Genomic DNA, 25,247 nt, shown 5'->3' with positions numbered 1-25,247 from the left:
TTATAGCAAAGAAATATTATTAGAAATATTTCATCAAATTGTAAATCTAAATTTATTAAAAATATTTAAATTTCTTAAATCTATATTTATAATAATAAGTATAATCTAATTATATATTACCATTAAAAGTATTAATATAAAAATAATTGTTCAACAAACCTATTTCTTTGATTTGTAAACGATTTGTATATGATTTTTTAGAACATTGCATACTTCCTTCACTGGGTTTTGAAACTAGCATTGGATTTTTTCTTCTCTTCAAACTAACTGATGACATTTGATTCCTAATATCATCACAAATTTGATTTTCAAAAGCATTCTAAACAAACAAAAAAAGTACATTTAGAGATTTCCTGACATTTGAAAATGATAGATTAAAAAACAATGAGTCTTAACTGAATAACTAGCTATTGTATTTCTTTTTTTAAATAAAAGCTTTCTATTTGTTCTGTCCAGTACAAAAGGTTCTGTAATAGATTTTGAATGCTCGTCATGATCATGAATAGGTATATGCCTTGAACAATACGCATTTGATTAAACATTTATTTAAACTCTTCATTAAAGAAATTTCATTTTCCAAGATTACCTAATTACACGTGTAGTCTGAATATTGCATTGTTTTGCATTGTTCTGATTAGCTGTATCTAATAATCCACTCAACATTACGCGTCTAAATATAGATGAATGAGTGTCTTTGACGTAACTGATAAGAAATCTTAAAGTATTATAAATATCCTATTAAAATGTTAGGTTATTATTAGTATTAAATATATTTATACTTAATATTACTTAAAATTAATTTATGACTAATTTAAATATTATTATCGTACTACTGTAAAGCGTATCATATTTTATGCTTACAGCATTTTCAGGATGTTTTAGTTCTTTATAAGACACAACAACCCTAGTAATCAGACTTCTAAATAAAACACTTATAACGTGATATTCGTTTCCTTTACTACATATCGATGGTCCATATCCTGACGGAGATCCACTCATCTGTGATATCGTATCAAGCGACTTTCTTTTGTTGTCTATAAAAAATATAAAAATATGTAAAGCAAATTAAATAAATACTGATAAAATTGATTTTGATGTATTTATACTTACACATGGGTGAGAACATTTGCATTGGTTCAGTACAGAATCCAATGTATGAATGAATAAAATTAATTATGAAAGTAAGCGAGTTGTTTTTAATAAAATGTCTTAAATAGTTTGAAAATTGTCGTTTGTCATATTGCTTTAGACGATTTAGTAAACATTGACATTGAGTTCGTACAAAATTTGCAGGCGGTCCTCTATGTCCTTCACCGCAACTATGGGGACATCCTAAATTTTGAATTATCCTGTAAATTTATTTGAATTAAGAAATGTAACTATTATTAATTTTATTCAACATTCAAAAAAATTACAGAAACACTTACTTTATAATGGAGCTCATGACAAGTGCATGTGCTGACATTGGTTTAGTGTACGACAAATGCGCCAAATACTCCGGACTAATATTATGTAAACTAGTATTGGGAACTTTAGAAACATCTCCATGCCACGATTGATTCAATATCCCTAAGTCTAATAGTACTTCTAGTAAATTAATAACAACTTCGCATACCCTGAATGTTTTACATGTGTTTACTTGATATACTGAAAAATGGATAGCCTGAAAAAAAAAATCAAAAATGTTGTAAATATTTAGAAACATAAATAATATATATATATATTATATATACGTATACGATCATACTCTTAGTACAACTTCAAAATCAACATCTCCATCTTTTGTAATGTAATTTAACGATCCTGGAACTTCTGCTACTTCTTCGCTAATATATGTTATATTTGAATCAGTTTGAGATCTTGTTAAATTTGACTGACGAAATTCTTTAGATAGTTTTTGTCCTTGTGGAAATACATTGTCAAATTGAAATTCATCAAACAATTTTGCCTAAAATATTATAATCAGCTTTTATAAAAAATATTATGCAAACAAAGTACCAACAAATATAATATGAATTCAAAACAAACTTACCTTGTAGAAATTTATATCTGGGGAAGTTATACCAGAGTGTTCCGTAATTGTGATAATTGGATTTAGGAAACTTTTTACATGCTTTATATCATTTACCCTGAAAGAAAAATGTATGTATTTGTATTAGATATAAACATTATAGTATCATACATATTATAGAATTGTGATAGGTACCTAAGACTTGGAAGACTTTTTCCTCTGTTGAGAAATCCGGTTTTGTTGTTTTGAAATAAAAATTCTAGTTTTTTAATTAAAGGGTTTGGTAGTTCTTCATTTGCAAAGCCATGACACTGTAGAAAAAGTATAAATATGTTTTATTGAATATTTTAATTAAAAAATACTGTTTAAAATATATTGGTAATTACTGGCTCAAGCATCATCACGTCATTTATGTAATCTATTTTTTGTAAATTTTTTTCTGATTTTGACAAAAGTTTACGTCCAACTGCAAATGCTTTTAAGTCAACGATTTTTTTCTTTTTCTTAATTCGTTCGCTGGCATGTCTTGAATGAAGGTTAGTTACATCTCGATCTTCAAAAAATGTTCTTTTTCTATCTTTGATAATTTCTGTTAAAATTATAACCCAAAAGCATTGCATATTAATGTTATACGTTGGATGTGTAGATAAATTCATCAATATTTATTTTAAAACAAGATATTTTTAAATATGCATACCAGGTGAATTATCGCCTGCATCAAATATGTTCGAATAATTTGGTTTTACGATTCTACCTCGAAAATCTGGTTCGTGATGAAATGATACCTCAATTTTTGGTATTGGCAATGAATTACTTCGTCTTCGAGGTTCTTGTTTAATTTTTATATTTTCATTAATGCTCTGCAATCTATTATACCAGAAATCGCATGCGCACGTTTAAGTAGAATATTAGATTTTGAAGCTATCAATTAAATAACTTAATCTGTCTTTCGTATAATATTGCGTGTAAAAGGTAAGTACCCAAATGGAATGCCTATAATGTTAATTTACTAAGTACCAAAATTTACTTTAAACTCTTTAGAATAAGGTTTTTAAACAACAATAAATTTCGAATATGGTAAAAATAGTTATCTCTTATTCTAAATATTTGTATATAAATAATAAAAGATAGGTACCTTTATTACATTTAAATTTTAAGTTTTCAACACTTATTATAATAAACAACCAAATTGCTGGTATTATTATTTATAGTACCAAACTAATAATGAATCATAGAAATATAATATATTATGTATATTTTCTATTCAATTAGTACGTTTTTATTCCGATAGGTACTATTTACGATAATATTATACTTTTTAAACATGAAAAGAAAATGTTAATAATAAAGAAAAATTCATTTTTAAAGTTTTATAATTATGAATGTAAATATCGCTCGGAATTATCTGGTTTTTACCTCGCAATTGCATAAAACAAGAATAAAATAAATAAATAAGATTTATTAAACACTGTATGAGAACATAAAGCATCAATGCACGCCTTTGTTAGTATAGAATTGTCTATAAAATTGATTAATAATAACGTACTATGTCAATGTGGATATAGCTTAAAATGAATATTGATTTTCAAACACAAAAACATAAATCATGATATATGATATTAAAATCAATAGATGACACCCATACTTTGCTCGAAATCATAACCCATGAGAGGCCACTCTACTTTGGACACTTTCAATCTATAAGACTTAATTAAAGTTAAACAAGATTAAGTTAGATAACGTGGTTCAATTTTATATGATCTGATATTTTATTCAAAATAATACTTTTTGTGTCAATTTAAAACTGATTTCAGAATTGTCACACTATACGACTTTAGTGTATTCTAGTTTTGCGAATAGTATGAACGGTCAAAGAACTATAGGAAATCGTCCAGTGTATCATATTAAAATTGAATTTATGTATCTCTAATACATATTCAATACTAGCTAGGATACATACCTATAACTAAAATTATAATTTTCACTCACACTTATGACTAACACAACAAGATCAATACATCCTTATTTATTTTATTTGAAGATTAAATTATCAATGCCAAACTCATTAATACACCGTGGCGGTAAAGAACCCTAAAATAAAAAATCTTAATTCTTTTTATCATACATATGCATAATAAATAACTAAAATCAGTTTGGTACCTACATAAAAACAATCTTTATATAGGTAGGTTCCGATAAATGCTATTATTCATAATACAGTTAATTTAGATTAATTTAATAAATTAAGCGGATATATATTCGATATATATTTTAGGATTATTTTTAAATTTTAATTAAATTTAAATTACTGAATATTGATATTAGAATCATTTATAATTACTACAGTACAAACCTATGGTATAAGAATTGAAGAGACCAGAAAACACCTTCTTCACACCATTGAGGAACAAATAAACATCTTAATACTGCAACATCTAAAAACGTGGCAGCATTCAAGTCAACAGAAATAGAATCTTCTGTTAAGAAACTTGAACTTTTAAAATTGCTTGAACCTCCAATTTTTTTTTTTGAATTTCTACAATTTAAAATATAATGATCAAATATAAGTATGCATAATTTTAATTTATAATGGAAAATCCAACTAAAATGTCTATATATAGGCACAATTTATTGTGTCGTAGGTATTTTATACATTTCACCTACCCTGTGTGTTCTTAATGTAAAATCAAATCAAAATATTTCATAGCATCTAATTCTTTAATTTTAATATTCAAAAAACGAGTTTGTGCAAAAACAATCTGTTGCCTAATTACTGGGTGTTTTTATTTGATAATATATCTAATATCTATATCTATATTTTTGATTAAAATTTGTATTTGAATTTAAGAAAGAATATATTTATAAATAATTACAATATTATTAACAGATATTATTTTATTAAATATCAATAATGACCGTACGTAAATTTAGATTTTTATGATTGTTGAATTAAAGTAATATTTTAATTAGCATCTCTATCACTATTTTCGATGAAAAATATTAAAATTGTTATTTAAATATTTGCTAAATATGTTTACTGATTTATAAAGTAAAATTATAGAGTAAATATTATTTATATATTTATATAACATATATACCTAACACTTGTGTATCTATGATTGAGACTATGGGAGAGAGAGAAGAGCAAAATAGAGAAAAATAACATTTACCCTATTCTTATCTTTTTTTGTAATTGCTTCATTTCTGGTAGAGTTATTGCTGCCAAATCTTCATAAGTATAAATAGAATCCGATTTTCCAACTGGCAATTGAAATATACTTGGTTTACCCTAGTAAAATAGAATTATTAACCGATTAAATAATACTTTTCTATTCCACTTTCATACTTGGTAATTGTTCTGTATATTGTCTGCATTATTGATATTATATTCTTCATATGGAGGTATGTGAAAAATTACCTAAAATGTAAGTTTATAAAATAACAGTAATAGTAATAGTAAACAGTAATAGTAAACACATAGTGTATTAATTTTAACTTACAACTTGTTCGTCTTCCGTGCTTGAACTTTCTTCAGGTATAGTTTCTGGGAAACATTTTTCTTTTGGAGATGTTATCCACATCTACATATAAGTAATAAAGGTAATAATTATATTATTAATTTTATTAATATTTACCATGTTTATGCATTCAAAATTTAAAATAATAACCTTCACTATAATCAGTTGATATTTTAATTAAATATTTATTGATTAGGTACTGATAATATATGGATAAATTGTATTAAAACACCCCAATATAAAAAAATGAATGAATAAGACACACATAGTAAAATTATACAGAAATAATTAAATAAATTAAGTTACCTCATCATCAAGTGATTTGCTTTGGCAGTATTCGTTATGATTTATATTATGAGGTGAGCTAACAGATGCTGATATTGTACGACTATTATATTCTTGATTCCTTAATTTCTCTAGAATTAATTAACATGTAAGTTTTATGACATTAAAATTATTAATGTTATATTTTTATCGAATGATAAAATATATATGAAAATACCTTGTGACAGTCGTTTAAGGTTATACCATAGGGATTTAGGTTTTGGTTTACAGTGTGCCGAAAAACATGGAATATTAGGTGTGCGATTGTCCCAAAACGCTTGCCACATTTTCAATCCACTGTCTAATCCATTAGTTATTAAATCTGATTCTTTTAGTTGATTTATTAGTGGTGCAATCAAATAGATGAATAACTAGAAAAAATTTTTAATTGTATAAATCATATAATTTAAAAGTAGATAATACATTTTCGAACTAAAATAGTTTATACTGAGAAGCTCTAAAATAAAAAAACAAAAGTGTATTAAAATTAAAAATGTATAAATAATATTTACCGTCATAGTAGGGATATTAAAAAGGTAATAATGAGGTAAAGTTTGGAACGTTCCTTTTTCGTAATCAGAATCCGCACATTCATCAGGTGCATCCTGAATTATCCAATGTAGAATGAGTAATAATTTTGACTCTATTGGCCCAATGTATTGTATGTTTGTTCCTTTTCTAAACAAATATATAATTATAGATCAACTTTTTAGTGAATTGTCGATATATACTTTTTAGAAGATACCTAACTAATATTAATCAAATATTTTACCTAAACCAGTTTCTGAATGAAGCATACAACATCATTATCGAATTGCTCCCTTATATGACTTACGTGGGTGATGGGGAGAAAAGAACTCAGAAAAAAGAAAAAAGTTTAGATTTTTTCTCAAAAAGGCAACGAATCATAGTAGTAGTATCTACATTGTGGTCAAGTATAGTTTATGCCGCATCCAGAAACTGGCCAAGTGTTAAACTATACAAATAAAAGTGGATTGTTACTCTTTAATATAAGAGTGCAATGAGGTTATGAATTAAAAAATAGCAGACTTGGTCACAATGCAGATTTCACTACTTTTATAGTTCGAGTTTTTGGAACTTGGCCTTTTTTCACCGTTAGGTTTTTGTTGGGGATTCATATTACACGGAAAATCTCAAATCACAAAATAAATCTCTCAAAATTCAAAATTTAATAAATGAAACCTAACTATTCGATGTTGTAATGCAATGGTGTGATCTAAAATTCAAATTTTAAATCACATCTTTAATAATTTCAATCCATGAAACAATTATAACGGTACAAAATCTGTGTTTTTATCTTCATATCCGTTGATATAAATCACAAATTATTATTATTTATAGTGATTAGTGATAACCAAAATGACACGATTGTACCTATATTGTTCGGTTATCAATATGGACAATAATTATATAAGAAACCCTATTTCGCATAATTTTAAACTAAAATAAATAAGTCAATTTTGGTCTGAAACATTTTTTAACTGCCTATACATTTTCGTTTAATATATTGATTCAGAAATATGAAAAATAAAAAATATTTAATTTTATATAGCACAGCTAGATTACATAACATAAATAGTGTAGCAGTGAAATGGTTTTAATATTTAAATGGTTCATTAGGTTCGCCCTTCAGTGAAAAACTAATGCGAGCTTTTCGATCAATTTGTCTGCAAAAAATAACCTGAAGTCGCGACACGTGGTGTTTGACTAAAAATTAAGTATACAATAGGAGTATAAAACAACAAGATAGCTGACTATAAAATAATGTCAAAGTAGGAAGCCATATGCCAACATGAGGATATTTATAAAATGTCATGATTGATAATATACATATATATGTGTGTAACAAATATGTATATCTTATAGGTACGTAAATATGATTGATTAGTATAGATCAATCTCTCTTTTATCTATTGAATTATTTTGTTAACATATCCACATGACATTACGACAACATGTCAGCATGACTTCAACGTTCCTATGGAAGCATAATATGAAATCCACCATCAAGTTGTATTAGAGGTATGTCTGTGCTCACAAATAACAATAATGCATTACTCTAGTATTTACTAATCCCAGCCGTCACTAAACTAGCCTTCAAAAATACAAAAGATTAAATGCAAAACTCCGTTCTAATGAACATCCATTAATATCCCGTAAGTTGTTATACGCAATCCTAGGAAATTTCTTCGAGAGGACGTAAAATAAAATGGTCATAAGACGAAATGATTTTATAATAAAAAAATCTTATAGTTAAAATAATATAGGTAGTTACAACCAACATTATTTAAAAATTTTAAACATATTTTTTTTACATATATTGCTATTGGTTTTCTTGCTCACGTCCGTCAAAGTTCTAAATTTAAATAAATCCATCTCTTATCCCATTTGATCAATGTAATTTAGTAATTATACTGATTATTATAATATAATTTATATTATTATTTTAACAATTAAATAATAAATAAGGTTTTCTACAAAAAAAAATAAATAAATAAAAAAAATATTTGGCTTAAGTAACTTAAATGTAATGTACAATGTCAATAACTCTTATGATAACCTATACAACAATATGTGGGAACTTTTATTTTTATCAATAGAACTTTTATAAGATTTCACTTGTTGGATAGGCATACAATTACAATGTCGGCCATTTAAATTTAAATGAAATCATGTATAAAAATTCATAAAGCATCGTCGAAATTAATTAGACAATTTTATTTTAAAATTGGAACGAATGAGATTTGTTCAGTTTTTGAAATGTCCTCATTACAATTAACAGCTTAGAAAAACTAAAAATAATATATATATATATCATGATATTTATATAAAATAACATTTTATTAAGCTACAAAGCATAGAATTACATTCAAGTATTAATATTTTATAAATATCATAAATGAAAATAATTTAATTGGTTTTTTAATAAATCATGATAATCTATAATATAGGAAAAAATAAAACGCAAATTTTAAATTAAGTACCTGTTTTGAAGAATAGCTGCTGTAGAATGAAGTATATGTGGGAATGAAGCTTGAATAATATTCCATCTGGGTAATAATTTAATTTCGTCTTTTAGCTTTTGTGGCAAGTCAATTTGGGAGTCTAGTACTAATAACCGTTCAAAAGTCTAAGAGTCAAAATAATTAAAACAAATTAGACAATTAAAAAATTAAAAAATTAATTATAATATGTATAAAATATAATTGGTGAGAAAACCTCATGATTATCTAAGTATTTAAATTTTAAACTTCTTAATACATAAAACGACTACAGTTTTTTTCAAAATAAATCTGCCAAAAATTAATTGGTAGGTAATTTATTTCAGTTCATCAAATTTTAAGCTATTATAAAAAATTATATTAATTCCTAAACAGTTAATTCAATTATTTTTAAAAAAATTTGAAAACCTGAAAATGTATAAACGAATATGAATTTGAAATTGTATCTAAAATATTATCAAGTTTTATCAAAACATAAGTAAAAATGTTTATTAGATAATGTGATACCTACAATTTATATTACATCTACCACGGCTGTCATGATATTCAATTATCTATACCAAAATTAAAACTGTTTTCGATTCGTATTTTACGTACACCTTTTAAAAATAATGAAAATGTGTGTACACTATATTTTATTTAAATCATAATAGGTGTTTGATCTAATTAGTGCTCGAAATGGATTGACGCGTACGGAAACGACGTTCTGGTTGGTTAAAATGTTAAAATTTCATATGTAAATATACAATGTTAATACGTATTGTGAATACCATAGACATATAATAGATTGTATTATATGTCTATGGTGAATACACAATTCGAATTTTAATTACAAAAAAATATCAAAAGTCGGTTGACGGCAATTTGATAACAAAAACGTTGATTAAATAAAAACATCCAATATCGTAAAAATGTTTAACTCAAATGCTTAATTATTATAAAGTTTAAATACTAAGTTGAGAAACTCAAGTTACTTTCCGGTAAACATTTTTTTTGTTTAAGATAGAAAACTTATGGGGATCTTTCACTAATTTTTTAAATATTAAAGCTATGAAATAAAATTTTTATTAATTTGTAACTGAAAAATAACTTTATAATTTTAACTCTAGACAATCAAAACAAATCATTGTGGATTTAGGCTCAACTTTATATTAAAACCAAAAATAACGATTTTAGTTAATTTGTTATAATTTAAAAATATTACACGTGGTTAATTGAAATTTTTAGAATACATTGTTATGTTGTAAACAGTCTACACACAATGACATTTTTAATGCAATTTCTTTGGGACGATAATTAAATTAACCTATTTTAGCATTATTGCCTATATATATTTGTAAAAGTTAATTAATTCAATCACAATAATGTCGAAAAATTTACTTAATAATATTATTGGCTGAAAGACTTTCTTCGCTCAGAATCGTTTTTCGCATACAATGATTATTGAATTTAAATTTAACGCAACCATTACAATGACCCTTGAACTATTATTAATGTAAGCATAGCGTTACCGTTACCCTATTATCTGCTTTTTAAAATTAAAATTTGGTTTTCCCGACGTTTTTTACAACATACACAATTTTCGAATTCGACTTCTTTAAAGCACCAATGAGATTCATTTTTCAAAATATTACTAAAGTAGAAAATTGGAGCATTTTTACTTTCTCAAAAATGTAATGGCTAGCAAAAAAATTCCAATTTGATATTTTGATATTTTGATATTTGATATTTTGGAGGGAGGCTCAAGTCTGCGGCACTTCAGTATTTACGCTACAATTAACTGCAAGTCGCAAACGTAAAATAAAATTGTAAAAATTACAAAGCATCTAGGAAATTATTATTAAATTCTATTTTTTAGCTTAACATATTTTTATAAGTATTTATATTTCATAAGCATAAATTTTAAAAAAAATTGATCTAAATTACTACTCCCATAATCGCGTGAGGCATTGCATAAGCGTTCCAATTAGTAAAATCTTCCATTTCGAGCACTGGAACTATAATTATATTTAAAGTAAAGTGAAAATGTTGATCACTTTTAGACCTTTCAAAATACGTAACTATGACAACAAATATACCAGAAATTATTTTCCCAAAAAGTTGTAAAATTTAAATTTCCGTACCCGAGTTTTATGTATTGAAGACATTTATATTATTTTTAATTGCTAATTTTTTAATGTGTAGTAATAACATGAGTAAAATTATAATTTAAAAATATTCTTACCTTGCATGCTTCTTTCATTTCCTGAAATATATATTAAATATTAAGTTATATAATAAGCCGTACAGAATATAATATATTACATATTTCATTATCCCATTTAAGAATTTATAATTAATATATAATTAAATATAGTTGATAAATATTTTTATAAATAGAAAGATTTCTATTAATATTTTAAAATGTTTATAAATATTATACCTACTGAAAATATAAGTTTAAACCAACACCAATAAGAATAAATATAATGAATTTACCATTTCGTTACACTATAATACGTAGCTAGATGTGCTAACAGGGACACGAAACGATATTCCTAACCAGCCAAACAAATATATAATTTCTTTTACTTTCATATATCTATATGATATAGTGTACCTATATGATTATTGGTTCCTAATTGTATTTTTTGTTCGCTTAATTATAATTGAATGAAATACAATGGCATACTGTTGTCTATCAATATAATTATTATACAGAAGATTTAAAAAAAATATAAGATATATTAATATAATTAATAAAATATAGAACAAAAATTTTTAAAAGGGTACCTCATTTATTATTGAACATTTAATAATCATTAAAGTTGTACTACAATATACGGTGGTATGTTATACTAAAAGACAGAGATAGAATTAAAATATAACTGGTAACTCGAATTGTTTAACTTGATTACAATGTACATTTTTTTTTCACCCTATATAATACAGTGTGCTCTATATTCATTTTTATGTTAAATTATTCTATAATATTATATAAGTAAGTACACAGTTTTACACTGACTTAAGTACTGACTTTTGGCCAAAATATATTTTTAATTTAAAACTTAATCTATACGCTATAGGCTACAATATGAGACCAATACACAAATTATAGTTGATAGATGATGTTAGACAAATAACCGAAGTCACGTCGTACCGTCGTTTATGACCAACAATGCACTACATAAGGATTTACAAATCCCAAAAGTAAATGAAATAGTATAGCAACTAAACATATAGCAACAAAATTCCATTCTAAACTTTATCCGAACTAAGAACCCCTAAGCTCCTGTATGTAATCAATCATTCCATATTATTTATCGAGAACACTGAAAAAAGGACGCTATTACCTAAAAAATGGCTTTCCAAATTGAGTCCGTCACGCTACAGAAAAGGAAGTGCTGTTGTTGAGTGGTTTCCCTACTTATTCCCATGTCACCATTTATACATATTATGTTACTCAACATATTTATTCATTTTATTTTGCATTAAGTATTGTATGAATTGTAAGAATAAACAATTAATAATTCAACTATAAAAAAAAATCATAAACGTTTACTTTCTATGTACACAGATATAATTTATCAAATTACATTAAAACATGATTAATTTAGATAAATAATGTTTAAAAAAAAATCTTTTGCCTCATAAATGTATTGAATAATCAATGAATATTCAATACCAAAACGTGTGACTACATAAAAATAAAAATTTTTAAAAAGTTTATCGTTTTAAAATCAAAATTGTATTCAAATTCATGCGTCTTAAATAAAAAACAAATGATTAATGATAGGCAAAATTGTTTTCATAAGTATTTAAATTTTTTATAAAATTCACCGAAATTTCAAAATTAGTTTATAGTCAAAAAAATACAAAATTTTCAATTTTTAAAGCTATGAATTAAATATATATAAATATTCTCATAAATAGTTAATAATATTTTAACCAACAATTCTAAAAAAAATAAAATTATAGTTTTTTTATAGACATTTTAAGTTCCATTTTAACGAATATTTTATTACGTAGCTTTTATTTATACAAATATTAATTATTTTATATAATTTATAAATATCATAATTGGGTCTTCTATAATAGGTAGGTAGGTATATTATTATATTTTTTACTTCTTAGCTGCATTATACAACTTATAATGCATGGAGTTACCACAAGATACGTAAATAAAACAATTTTTCCATTAAAAGAGCTAAAAAACATAAATCTAATAGACATTTTGAAAAAATAAGTAACAAATTATATAACAAAATACCATTATATCTAATAAACCTTCTGATTAATTAATTTAAAAAAAGCATGATTACACAATGATTATTTTAGTCTCCCGACTAATTAATTTTATGATAATGTTAATGTATTTATTTTATTGTAATTGTTGTAACCTAATTTTTGCTAAAACATTTTAGATCATTATAATATACAGGGTGTAACAGATAGAACTGACTTTCAAAATAACTTTTGTTCTAATTAATATTTTTTTAATTTTTTTTTTTTTTTTGTTTATTATTAAGAGACCCTTGCGCTACATGTACAATATAAAAAAAAATTTCATTTTTTTAATAGTACAAATAAAAAAATTTAAATTTGATTAAATTTTTGTTGGAAAAATTCAAAATAGCAAATTTGTAAATTTAATTAAAAGAAATATTTTGATCGTAAAAATATTTATCTAAATCAATTAGTTTATTTTTTAGAATTTTTTAAAATATCAATATTTTTTTGCATACATTACTTTGGTGCGTTATAACTTTTTTCAAATATTATTTCTGAAATGAGTATATTTCTTAAATTATTTATTAATTATATAATTTTCACAATTTTTGTTGTACGTTTAATTAGCATATTTTTTTTTTTTTTTAGTCAGTTCTATTTGATACACCCTGTATATGTTCGTGTATTTAAAATGTCAACTTTATCTATACACATATTTATTATTTTTATGCAATTCTGTTTTTGAACTTTTGGGTTCAATAAATAAATAAATATAAATATATATACGCTTAAAAGTGGACAATTAATAACTAAATATCCAGAAATGTATGCATTTTTATTTTTTCTCTTGCTTTAGTAAGATATGATATGTTCCTTGTATAACTATTAAAAATTGTTTCATGAAATATACGATCTAATGGTACAACTATTTTTTAGTGCCATACAAGTAACAGTAATTTAAGATTTTATTTGAAACGATAAATATATTATGTCAGTGATTTAACGATGGTTTTTATAGATTTAGTAATTCCTTGAAACCCTTAATAATATTTTTTTTATAAGTTTATCAATAATAAAATGAGGAAAAATATATTGTGTTAATATGGAATATGATTTTTTATGAATTACTTTTTAAAATAAAATATATTTTTTATCCATTAAAGTTATTATGTTTCATAGCATCCGCCCCTTCTTGGAAATTTCTGGCTTCGCACTGTATTGGTTTTATAACGATGCGTTTTTTTTATTTATATTTTGTTTTTGTGAGTGACATCAGCTTTAGAAGCAGTAAAAAGTTCCAATCTTTGGTTTTAATTATGGTATTTTTTATTAATTTGTTATTCTAAAAATTAAAAGTAAATATACTAAAAATAATCAAATAAAAAAATTACGGAAACGTGGGGGAAAAACGGCGATACTAAGTTTTTCATATAATATAATTCATATAATTAAATTGTTTATTTATCGTGATATTCTTTTAATAATTCATTTCATGTTATAATACGTAATTTTTTATTATTTTTAGTAAATTTTAATAAATTTTGTTTTTTTGAGTTCCCTGAAAACTAAAAAAGCAAAAAGTATATTTTACCCCATATGTAAAGGAAAATGGGGTACAGATAAAAAAGAAAATAAATTCATGTACTATTAAATCAAGAATATAAAATAAAAATACCTTGATTTATTAATAATGTATTTCTTTTAAATTGATTAAACATTCTAGCTATGTAAAAATATCATGAAAAATTACTTTAAATTAAAAAAGTATATATTAATAACATGTTGAAACCGTTTTGACCCAAAATTGTATTTTATTTTTTTGACGCGTATATCAGTACAAGTTGTAAATACATATTATAAAAATGTGAAATTACTCAAAACTTTTTGCACTATAGTTACTTAAAAAAAAAAAACAAAATAACTTTAAAACAAATTTTATAAAACCAATTAACAAACAGAATAATATGTACTGTTGTAAAGTCATGCATGATCATACGATATCACGGAATCGTGTATGATCATGTGACCAGATCAGTTACAGAAGTCGGGTAATTTTTAATAGGTAAGTTTTATTTTTTTTACTAATTTTGTAAAATGTTTGTTTTTATGTCAAAAATCTTTAAAATTCAATTCAAGTTACCTCATAAAGTTGTTTGTATGGAAATTAAAAATATTTATCAAACGAAGAATATGCAATGTCGCATCGTTACATATTGAGCACCGTCGACCGATGTTCAAATTTTGACAAAATTGAAAATTGGATATTTTTACTTTTTAATTTTTAAAGAGTGGGCAAGTTGGTAGCACTCTGTTCTGTAAATGTTAAGTTGGAAACTGTCATGTATGTGTTAAAATTGAATTTAAATTTATTCAACTACCAACCATTTTAAATATTTTATGATATACGCCTACCTAATAAGAGTCTTCATAACTGTTCCTTACTTGTTTAAAATAAAAAGTTTAGAGTGTGTATATTATATAGTCACATTACTTTCATATAAATATTGGATAATTAAATTTAGATGTAGGTACCTAATTGGATATTTATTTATTATAATAAACGCCAAAGGGCTTTTGGAACAATATAAACAAAGTAATAAAAAAGCGGGTAAGTGGATGTCATTGTGCTGTACATTAGGTGGTGGGGTGGACCTTTGACTAGGGTAGGTTAGATTTGAATGCAATGATAGATATCATTGTATACGAAAAACGATTCTGAACGGAGATGATTTGTCAGTCTAGGATATATAATAGATTATTAAACATTTTCTAATCTTTGATTTAAAAAAAAAATTTTGTATAAATTTCTAGCGATTTGTATAATTTGCGAATTTTCGTGATTTTTACGTATGTTGTCAAAATTTAAATTTAAATGCTTGTAAAAAAAAATGTGACCATGCATTTCTTTTATTTTTCAACTGCTATTGTAAAAATATTATAGGAACCTTGTATTAAATTTTCAAATCTTAGATAAAAAAGGAAAATTTTTTATGAATTTCTAGGATAAAATAATTTACGAATTTTTGTGATTTTTACGTATGTTGTCAAAATTCAAAATTTGAATGCTTATAAAAAAAAATGGTGACTATGTATTTCTTTAATTTTTCAACTGCTATTGTAAACATATGTTAGGAGTTTTGTATTAATTTTTCAAATCTTAGAATTAAAAATAAAAACTTTTATGAATTTCTAACTAAGATAATTTGAACATTGCCGTAATTTTTATGTATTTTGTCAAAATTCAGACTTTGAATGCTTTTAAAAAAAAATTAATTCATATATATTTATTTTATTTTTCAACTGCTTTTGTAAAAATATGATAGGAGCGCCTTGTATTAAATTTTCAAATCTTAGATTTAAAAAGAAAAACTTTTATGAATTTCTATCTAAGATAATTTGAACATTGCCGTAATTTTTACGTATTATTAAGTCAATATTTGAACTTCAAATGCTAATAAAAACAAATTGTGTCTATGTATTTTTATAATTTTTTAATTACTATAAGAATAACTTATGAGGAACTTTGTATTCAATTTTCAAGTATTTTGATAGGGCCAAAAAAATTTTATCGACACTTCAAAAAAAATTTTTCAGAAAAATTGAAAATTTCAATTGTCTATAAATGTCTCAAAAAAAGTCAAAATATTTTTAAAATTAAATCATGTAAAGAAAACGCCAATCTAAATAACTGATAAAATTTTCACGTATCTACGACTTATACTTTTTGAATAATAACAAATATTTCAAATCGTTTCAGGATAAATCGTTATCGTTACGCTATTTGGTAAAAATTTAAAATTCAAACGCACTTAAAATTTTTCCTATAATGACGCTTCGAGATTTCTCTATAGCTACTTGAAGGAAAACTTATGGAAAACTTAGACTTGTATTCTTAATCCTTAGTTATAAACACAAAAAAATTTCATGATTTTTCAACTTCAAAATTACTTGCAAATTTTTGCGTTTTCGACAGATTTCGTAAAATTTTGAACTATAAACGCTTATAAAAAAAAATTGTGACTTACGATTTTTAATATTTTTTAGCTACAATAAGAACAACTCATAAGGAACCTTGTATTAAATTTTCGAGTTTTTTTGGTCGTCCAACATTTTTTTACCAACACTTCAAAAAAAAATTCTCAAAAAAATCGAAAATTTCAGTGGTCTATAAATAACTCAAAAAAGTCATAAAATTTTTAAAATTAAACTGTATATATATAACACTAACATAAACATTTGGTGAAAATGTCAAGTATTTACAGTGATTAGTTTTTGAATTACAACCATATAAAAAATCAATTTGGTCGAAACTGATTTTGCGTAAAAATTCCCGTTTTTCTGTCATTTTTTTTTTGTTTTTCTTGATTTTTTTTTTAAAACTGTTGGAAAATGTTTACTTTTGACCTCTATAATGCACCAAGGATATTCACTTTTACATCGGAAACCACCCCCAAAGTTTGAAATCGAAGCATTATTTCGACTAGTTATGCTGTACACAGACACAAAAAAAAACACACTTCATTGTAAAATCAATACATTCATCACTTCGTTCAGAATCTAAAATTTAAAATCTTATGATAAACAAAAGAAAGATATAACAGAATAAATTTTAATAACATATAAAAATAATTTTACTATTAGCTTATAGAAAATGGCACTATGGAAAATAATGATTTTAGTTATTTCAATACGATCCAAAAAAATATTAATCATACAGACTTGAAATTGTTCGACATCACATTCAAGCATCTTTATTTTCTATAATGGATACGCACAATTAATTTTTTTAAATATTTGGACTATAATTATGATTAATTTTATACTCTCAGTATCATTTTTGAGTACAATGATATTATTTCATTGGATTCAAATTTAATATCAAATACCATTCATTACAGTGACCTACTTGTAACCTACTGTTCAACAGAGCGACATCCATTTATCCGCTTTATTACTGTTATTTAGATATTTATTACATTTTAAAAAACTTGTGTTTCTAAAGGAATCTAATGTTTTTTTTTTTTATTATTTATATAGGAAATTAGGAAGTAATAATATACTAAGTATAATTATTATTTTAGAGTATATTATATAATAATACATATTATATAATTATACTTTCTATTTCTCTTTTAAATATTTAATAATTCATGTACCTATAAAAAAGAAAAAGTTTACGTATGAAATATAATTAATTTTAGTACCTTAATATAATATACATATTTATTAATTTATTCAACTTGAAAAATTGTTATCATATAAAACGATATAGGTACCATAATTATTTATTTAAATTTTACTGTAAAATATATTTTTCTTTTGTACTTAAAGTCATCGAAACAATTTTAATAAGTAATAGCTAAATAATATTAGGTGTTACTAGATTATAATAAGAAACGGCAAACAGCAGTTTTAAACATCATATAAGTATAATATATTGATCAATAATTTTAAAATTATTGATTCAATTAACTATTATTATATGCAATAACATTTTTTACTAAGAAAACAATATATTAATTATATTAAATTATCAACAATTCAAACTAAATTGGTAGGTAATTGATAAATGGCGAGTTTTAGGTTTAGGCGGCATAGCAGTTATATCATAATATTCTATATAAATATATTTTTTATTATTTAAGCTTTAACAAATATTTGATGAAAGCTATTATTTAAAAAAAAAGAAATATAAACTAGTAGTTGTACGACAATATTGAATATAGATTAATAAAAATAACTTACGTGATGTCCAGCTGTGTGTTGACAAAACTTTATGGTATGACAGCACAAAAAAAACATACATTTATAAGGTGATTTAAATAAGTATATTAATATCAATCACATTAACATAATATTATATGTTTATTATAAATAATATGAAAAATTGGTACAACATATTTGATACCTATGCTAATACTAACTAATATTCAGAATTAAATATCATGTATGGCATTATAATGCATATATAGCCAATGCACTTCAAAATTTAAAACAAATCAAACAATTTAAATATTTATAAAATTTACAGAGAATAATATGTATAGGTAATTATAGGTACTCCCTAATAACTTACATCGTATTTACGTTTATATTAATTAGTCTTATGTATAATGCCGTAAAGAAATATTTCAGACTAAATGATTTGAATTAAAGGTTTACTTAGGCATATCCTAAGCATATTTTTAAGAGTATTAATAGTATTTAACTTCATAAAGGTATACGTGTTCAATGAAATAAAGTATATTGAGTTTGTTAGCAATTTCGGCCTGACACATCAAAAGTTCATAGATCAATTTTTTAGGGAGCCCCATTATTAACGGCCTAGAGCCCAGTAAAGAAAAATTGCACCTAAAAATTACATACAGTTAAATCTTTTGATAAATGCCTACTTTAAAGAATTCTGCTTCTTAAGTAGGTACACGTAGAGTAAATAAAAATTTACGAGACCCTAAAATACAAACGGAGCGGACCTGATCACTAACCTTTAATAATGCATAATATATGCATTATGTGTCTAATATACATTTAATTTTTACATTAAACCTCTAAAATCAATTTAAAAATTATTGTAACAGCGTTGTTGAAAAACATAACACAATTTGTTATACCAAAATTCCAAAAAATAAATATTTTTTAGAAAGTTTTATGTATAAATAATATAAGTATAATATATACTAAATCTTCTTACCAAACACGAATTTTCATGTAGTTTACCAACTTTAGGTCGAATGAACGCACTAAAAATACATGCAATATTAGAGTAAACATAATGATGTATAATAAATAATATTATAATTAATCAATTGTAACATTTTTGAAATAACTATGAGTTTATGGCGGTAAATTTATTGAAGTGCCTGCCTAGTTATTTAATATAATGATGTAGGTATTTATATATATTGTGTTTTAGTATTACTCGTAATTTTTCATGTTGACATCACGATTAATCACGGTTGACATAAAATAATGTCATAGATTATAATAAACGATGATATACATTATAAAAATACGATACTAGTGTGCAAAATAATCATAACTATCAAGATAAAATAATTATTTATGGTATTTTATTATTTGGAATTTTTTTAATACTATTTGGATACTTTTTAAAAGTATTTTAGTAGAATTTATTAACTAAAATACCTACATTTTCATTTGTATTATTGAAAAATAAAATTTTACAAAATAGATTTTTCTATTAATTATTGATGCTGTCGGAGTTAATTTTAAATATAAACGGTAATTAATTTTTAGAAAACCATAAAATTATTAACTATAAAATTATAAAATATTTTTTACATTTATTATATTATTTTTATCACATTGAACTTAGGAGGATTCTTTACAACTATTTTTCAAGTTGTTTGGTTGGTTAAAACAATTTAAAAAAAAAATTGAAAATCTAAAAACTAACTCAAATTAATTTACATTTAGTAACTGCAATTCAAATAATAAATTATGAAAGAGAAAGATCTGAGAATGCTAATAGATAAGAAATCAAATTTTCACGAATAAAAAGAACTTAAATTGTGCATTGAAATCATGGATAATGTTATTTTTATATTTTCAATATTTACTAAAAAAAAGTTATTTAAGTTTGAGAACATAAAAATAACTGGTTTTATAATATTTTTATACTAATGATACTAAAATAAAATTTAATAATCATACTCAGTCATAGTCTTTTTTAAGTATGGTAATTTGGTTAGTGCCCTAAAATATATAAATATTTATTTAGTAATGATATACCCCAAGATTATATACCTGATTGGTTCTAACCCCAACGGTTACGGACGTAAAGCATCCCAATATAATTATTTTTGTGCGGAAAATATTTAAATAACATTTAGTATTATTCGAAAGAAATTAATTATCTTTATGTACTTAATACTTATAAAAAAATAATATAAATTAATGTAATAAGTGAAAATCAATCAAGGTACTTAACTGGAAAATACAATCAGATTAAATAATTTATAATAAGTTTGTATATACGCTCGATGATAATAATACTAAATATATTGTAGTACTATGAAATGCCGAGACTTAACCCGATAGTCCCTAGCTTTTGTTGTCATTTCTTGTTTGCACTAATAAGATTATAGAAACATCACACTAATGGTAAATGAAATCAAAGATCCGGAAAAACACTACATATGCTTAATTATTACTATAGATACTACGATGAGTTTCCGGGTTCGACTAACATTGACCTATCTACACACAGACTGTGGTCTGTTGGTTTGAAACGTGACTGTCATTAATTAAACTCACATTCAATTATAGCGTATATAATACACAAAATATAAATACATAATCATATAAATATCAAAAACGTCAATCGTTATTTAATATTACTACAATGCCATAGCAATAGTAGCATTAACATCCCCCAGTACTGTAATAAAGCAATAAGTCACGAAAAGCGTAAGTGAATGAATTATCTTGATATTTTTATAGGCGTCTTTCAAAGAAGCAAAGAGTGAAATCACATCTCCCCCAATAATACTTTGTAATTTTTTTAAATTATCATTTTTTTATTCTTTACATTTCTGTTGTTCAACTGTTTTTTATACATTAATATTAATACAATTGTTCATAAAATATTTATACATACATACCTTTACCATAATAATAAGAATCATGATTTATTTTTAATGTATTTATATTATAATATTTCGTACAGTTGTATATGGTTAAAATTGTTCATTTAAGACCTCTTAAAACATACCTACACTGCAGGTACAAATATATCTATATTTCATAATAAGAAATTGAAAATTATATGCAGATACTGAGTATTAGAGTATAAGTAGGTGCCTATAGACCTTTGGTTTCCGATTACTCCTCTTATAAATTGGTCAAGAGGCGCTCCTGTCGTGATACAGCAGGTAATAAAATATATAGGCACTCACCTGGTCAAACCCCAGAAGAAATTTTGGAGGTTTATGGGAACGGTCAGTTCGTTGGCCGTGGTGAAATCATTCCAATTCAACGGATTGTTGTCCATGATTGCGTATAAAAATAATGTAATAATATTAACGAAGACAGCAACAACTATGAAATGATTGTGGATAATATGATTATGATGACGACGATGATGATGATGATGATGATGATGATTGTGAAAACGTGATCTATGAGTGTACGCGATCGAGATCGGTCTTCGACTCCGTCGTCGTCGTCGTCGTCGTCTCCGTCTCCGTCTTCGTCTTCGTACTCGAGGTCCTAGCCGTCTCCGTCGTCGGCTTCGCTGTGATGTGCTGCTGATAGTCTCGGCGGCGGTGGTGTGCCGTTCGCGCATCGCCCGCCTGCCAATTCAATGTGCCACGGGTACGTGGACCGACGGGATGGCAAGATGACGACAACGCATCGTTGGACCGCGCGTCGCAAAGACGGGCGGTGGTCACACGTGCTGGTATCGTGCCGCTATGGATCAAAATAAGACGATAAAAATAAGGTAACCCGAGTGTTTACACACGGTATTACGGTTGTGGTGCCTCTGTACGTGTGCGGATCGCATACAAAAATGCCGTGTTCAATATTAAATTATACTATTTTATCATCGTAACGTATAGAAAATATCTCAACCGGAGCGCGGTGGGGCGATCGATAACCGTACGGCGACGACGACTGGAACCACGGCCGTTGCGTTGCGTTTTGCGCGGACGGTGGCGTCGCGACGAGGAGTCGCCGACAACGGCGACGTCGACGACGCCAGCGCCGGCGCGCTCGCACCCTTCCGTTCCCACCCTGATCTATGCAATGCACTGCCGTTAACAACTACCCTCACCAACACCGGTGCCACCGCGAGGGATTAAAAAATATATCATTTTGTTACAGTCCCCCCCTCTTCCTTCTACCCTGAAAACTCCTATGTGATGTATATAAAACGGACTTAAATAGCAGGTGATTTCGACGACACTTCCGGTCGGCGTGTGGTTAATCATTTTTTCACGCCGACTATACAGCGAGGTATCACGAAATGTAATCTGATATACCTACCTAGCGTATACTTTTACTCGGAGTTTCTTGCCGATCGTAATATTACGAAGTACAAAAAAAGCGTCAAAAATCGCGTCTAAATAAGGAATTTCCAATGTCAAACTTAATATGAGGGTTTCACACTTTTGTTTTCTGCAGCAAAATATACCTATTTATTTATGTAATCCTTCAAATCAGAATTTTTATATAAACAAATTTAAATCTTCTTGTTAACCATTGAGATTGTGAAACACAAGATTTTTTTCTTTTTAAGAATGATAAATTAAAAATGTAGCTCAAAAGATCCAAAGTGAACTTAGCAACCAAATAAAATCTGTTTTAAAAACTACTGTCCATGTTGAACTTATAAGTTGAAACGCGTATAGGTATAATTTCCTTTAACAACTTGTAACGTTGAAACTCTTTAAATCGCTTAGTTATACAGCTCGATTGTATAGGTAGACAGGAATATATTTTATAGGGTGAGAGGGGTACCATTACCCTGAGTAGCGCATCATTTATGGAATTTAGAGACGGGGGAATTTTTTTCTTAACCATATCATCAAGTGTTTATTTATCAATTAAAAAATTAAAATATTTTAAGATTTTAATATTTTATATAATATATCTTCACTACGTTAATTTATTTTATATGATAACATAATCAAAAGTTGACCGCGTAAAATCAATAGAATAGATATTAGATACCTAGTAATTGTTATCAATAGTATAAATTGTATAAAAATTGTTTCAAAGCCAAATGGTAATAGTTTACTTCGTCGTTATTGTTTCGGTGCGGATCTTATTATTTTGGTTTATAAATAAAATGTGAATTATAAAATCACTAATAAGTATCGTAAAATGGGGCGACTCCGGACAGATTTCAATGTTTTTTCAAAAATTAACCTCAATATATTGTTGCTAAAATTATGAAAAAAATATACAAAGTTATTTAGGTATGTTGAAATCATAGATCATAAAAGTCATTAAAGTTCACACTTTTTTTTAAAGTTGAAAACTGTCCGGAGTCGCCCGCAAAATGGGGTGACTTCGGACACCTTATGAATTCATTAAAAACCAATGTTAAAATCACAAAGGTTGACTTCGGACAGTTTAGATATTTTTAAAAAAAATGTAACGAATTAAACGAACAAAAAACCATAACTTTATTAAAAATACAACGTATTTTATTCAATATTTTATATAACTTAACATCAAATAATTTTTTACTTTTATAAAAATGTTAACTTAAAATTAAAAAAAATTTCTTTTTAAACTATACTAATGATTATCACACAAAACTTTTATAAAATGTTATATTAGGTATGTAAATTATAAATTGTAAGCTTATTTAATTCTTCAATGAAAATTAGTTGTATCAATTTTATCAAAAATAAAACGTCCTCGTTTCATTATTTTACTGAGCACTAATTTTCGTACTACTTGCATCTTTGTGATATTACTCTTATCTTTGACTTGTGGGAAAACGAAATATGGCTCTTCTGTTTTATATGTGAAAAATTATACAAGACTTCAGTGAGAAAAAATCCAGGCGTAAATTGTTGTTATGTTATGTTATATGTATAAAATGTATGGTCAGATACTTTTTAAAAATAATATTCACGTTTTTTTTTTTTGGGGGGGGGCATATATAGGGGTGGCAATAAAACTTTAATTGGGACATCTAAATTCTTGAGACGTCTTTGTAGGGTATGTTGGGAAGCACCTACTGAGTTTTATACCTACATTTGAGTATTATTATAGTAGGTAATAATTTTACTCACTCAACTGATTTATGCATAACTTGCTTGATGATCTTATTAAAACTGTATATTAAATTAATTATTATTTATTATGATGATAGCATACGTTCATGTTACCCCACGATAAACGATTTAATTGTCTAAAAAGCCAGGGAGCAAATCCCTCACCCGACGTTTATGATCTATTCCTCTCCCTGAACAAAATCATAACTGCGCGAGGACGTGATACCCGCATATTATGTTGTCTCCGTCTTAATAAATGTGCGTAACATAACAAATTTTACGCTTAGCAGATAACGTTTAGCTTCGTTAATTCAAAAATTTAAGTGATTCGAAATCTTTTAAAATTTAAAGGTAAGAATATTATTTAGGCTACCTCAAGAGCTTTTTACTATATTTTAATTTTGAAGTG

The 25,247-nt window shown here is 25.6% G+C and overlaps 1 protein-coding gene across 2 annotated transcripts in view; it reads right to left on the bottom strand.

The window, feature by feature from the left end:
- The window catches only part of unc80 (unc80, NALCN channel complex subunit), a 49,072-nt gene extending 26,337 nt beyond the window's left edge, over positions 1 to 22,735 (bottom strand). Inside the window, exons 1-24 of one of the 2 annotated variants that reach the window (XM_015509202.2) lie at positions 22,578 to 22,735; positions 22,004 to 22,517; positions 19,777 to 19,825; positions 18,831 to 18,857; positions 11,101 to 11,121; positions 8,859 to 9,004; positions 6,366 to 6,531; positions 6,032 to 6,224; positions 5,836 to 5,945; positions 5,512 to 5,592; positions 5,358 to 5,429; positions 5,182 to 5,300; positions 4,365 to 4,547; positions 2,709 to 2,878; positions 2,398 to 2,600; positions 2,207 to 2,322; positions 2,033 to 2,129; positions 1,748 to 1,948; positions 1,428 to 1,663; positions 1,111 to 1,349; positions 862 to 1,034; positions 587 to 735; positions 397 to 514; positions 160 to 319 (exon numbers count right to left, since the gene is read on the bottom strand). In XM_015509202.2, the coding sequence (XP_015364688.2) occupies positions 160 to 319; positions 397 to 514; positions 587 to 735; positions 862 to 1,034; positions 1,111 to 1,349; positions 1,428 to 1,663; positions 1,748 to 1,948; positions 2,033 to 2,129; positions 2,207 to 2,322; positions 2,398 to 2,600; positions 2,709 to 2,878; positions 4,365 to 4,547; positions 5,182 to 5,300; positions 5,358 to 5,429; positions 5,512 to 5,592; positions 5,836 to 5,945; positions 6,032 to 6,224; positions 6,366 to 6,531; positions 8,859 to 9,004; positions 11,101 to 11,121; positions 18,831 to 18,857; positions 19,777 to 19,825; positions 22,004 to 22,392 (3,418 nt within the window). In that variant the 5' untranslated portion in view covers positions 22,393 to 22,517; positions 22,578 to 22,735. Of the gene's footprint in view, positions 1 to 159; positions 320 to 396; positions 515 to 586; positions 736 to 861; positions 1,035 to 1,110; positions 1,350 to 1,427; positions 1,664 to 1,747; positions 1,949 to 2,032; positions 2,130 to 2,206; positions 2,323 to 2,397; positions 2,601 to 2,708; positions 2,879 to 4,364; positions 4,548 to 5,181; positions 5,301 to 5,357; positions 5,430 to 5,511; positions 5,593 to 5,835; positions 5,946 to 6,031; positions 6,225 to 6,365; positions 6,532 to 8,858; positions 9,005 to 11,100; positions 11,122 to 18,830; positions 18,858 to 19,776; positions 19,826 to 22,003 lie in introns of both variants that reach the window. The other variant, XM_089218067.1, reaches the window with a different exon arrangement.
- Positions 22,736 to 25,247: the final 2,512 nt, after the last annotated feature.

Source organism: Diuraphis noxia, unplaced genomic scaffold (genome assembly GCF_037042655.1).
Source record: "Diuraphis noxia isolate RWA-SAM2 unplaced genomic scaffold, SU_Dnox_SAM2 contig0001, whole genome shotgun sequence".
Taxonomy (NCBI): Eukaryota; Metazoa; Arthropoda; class Insecta; order Hemiptera; family Aphididae; genus Diuraphis; species Diuraphis noxia.
The sequence above is the reverse complement of the archived record's forward strand: the minus strand, read 5'-3'. Positions and strand labels throughout refer to the sequence as shown.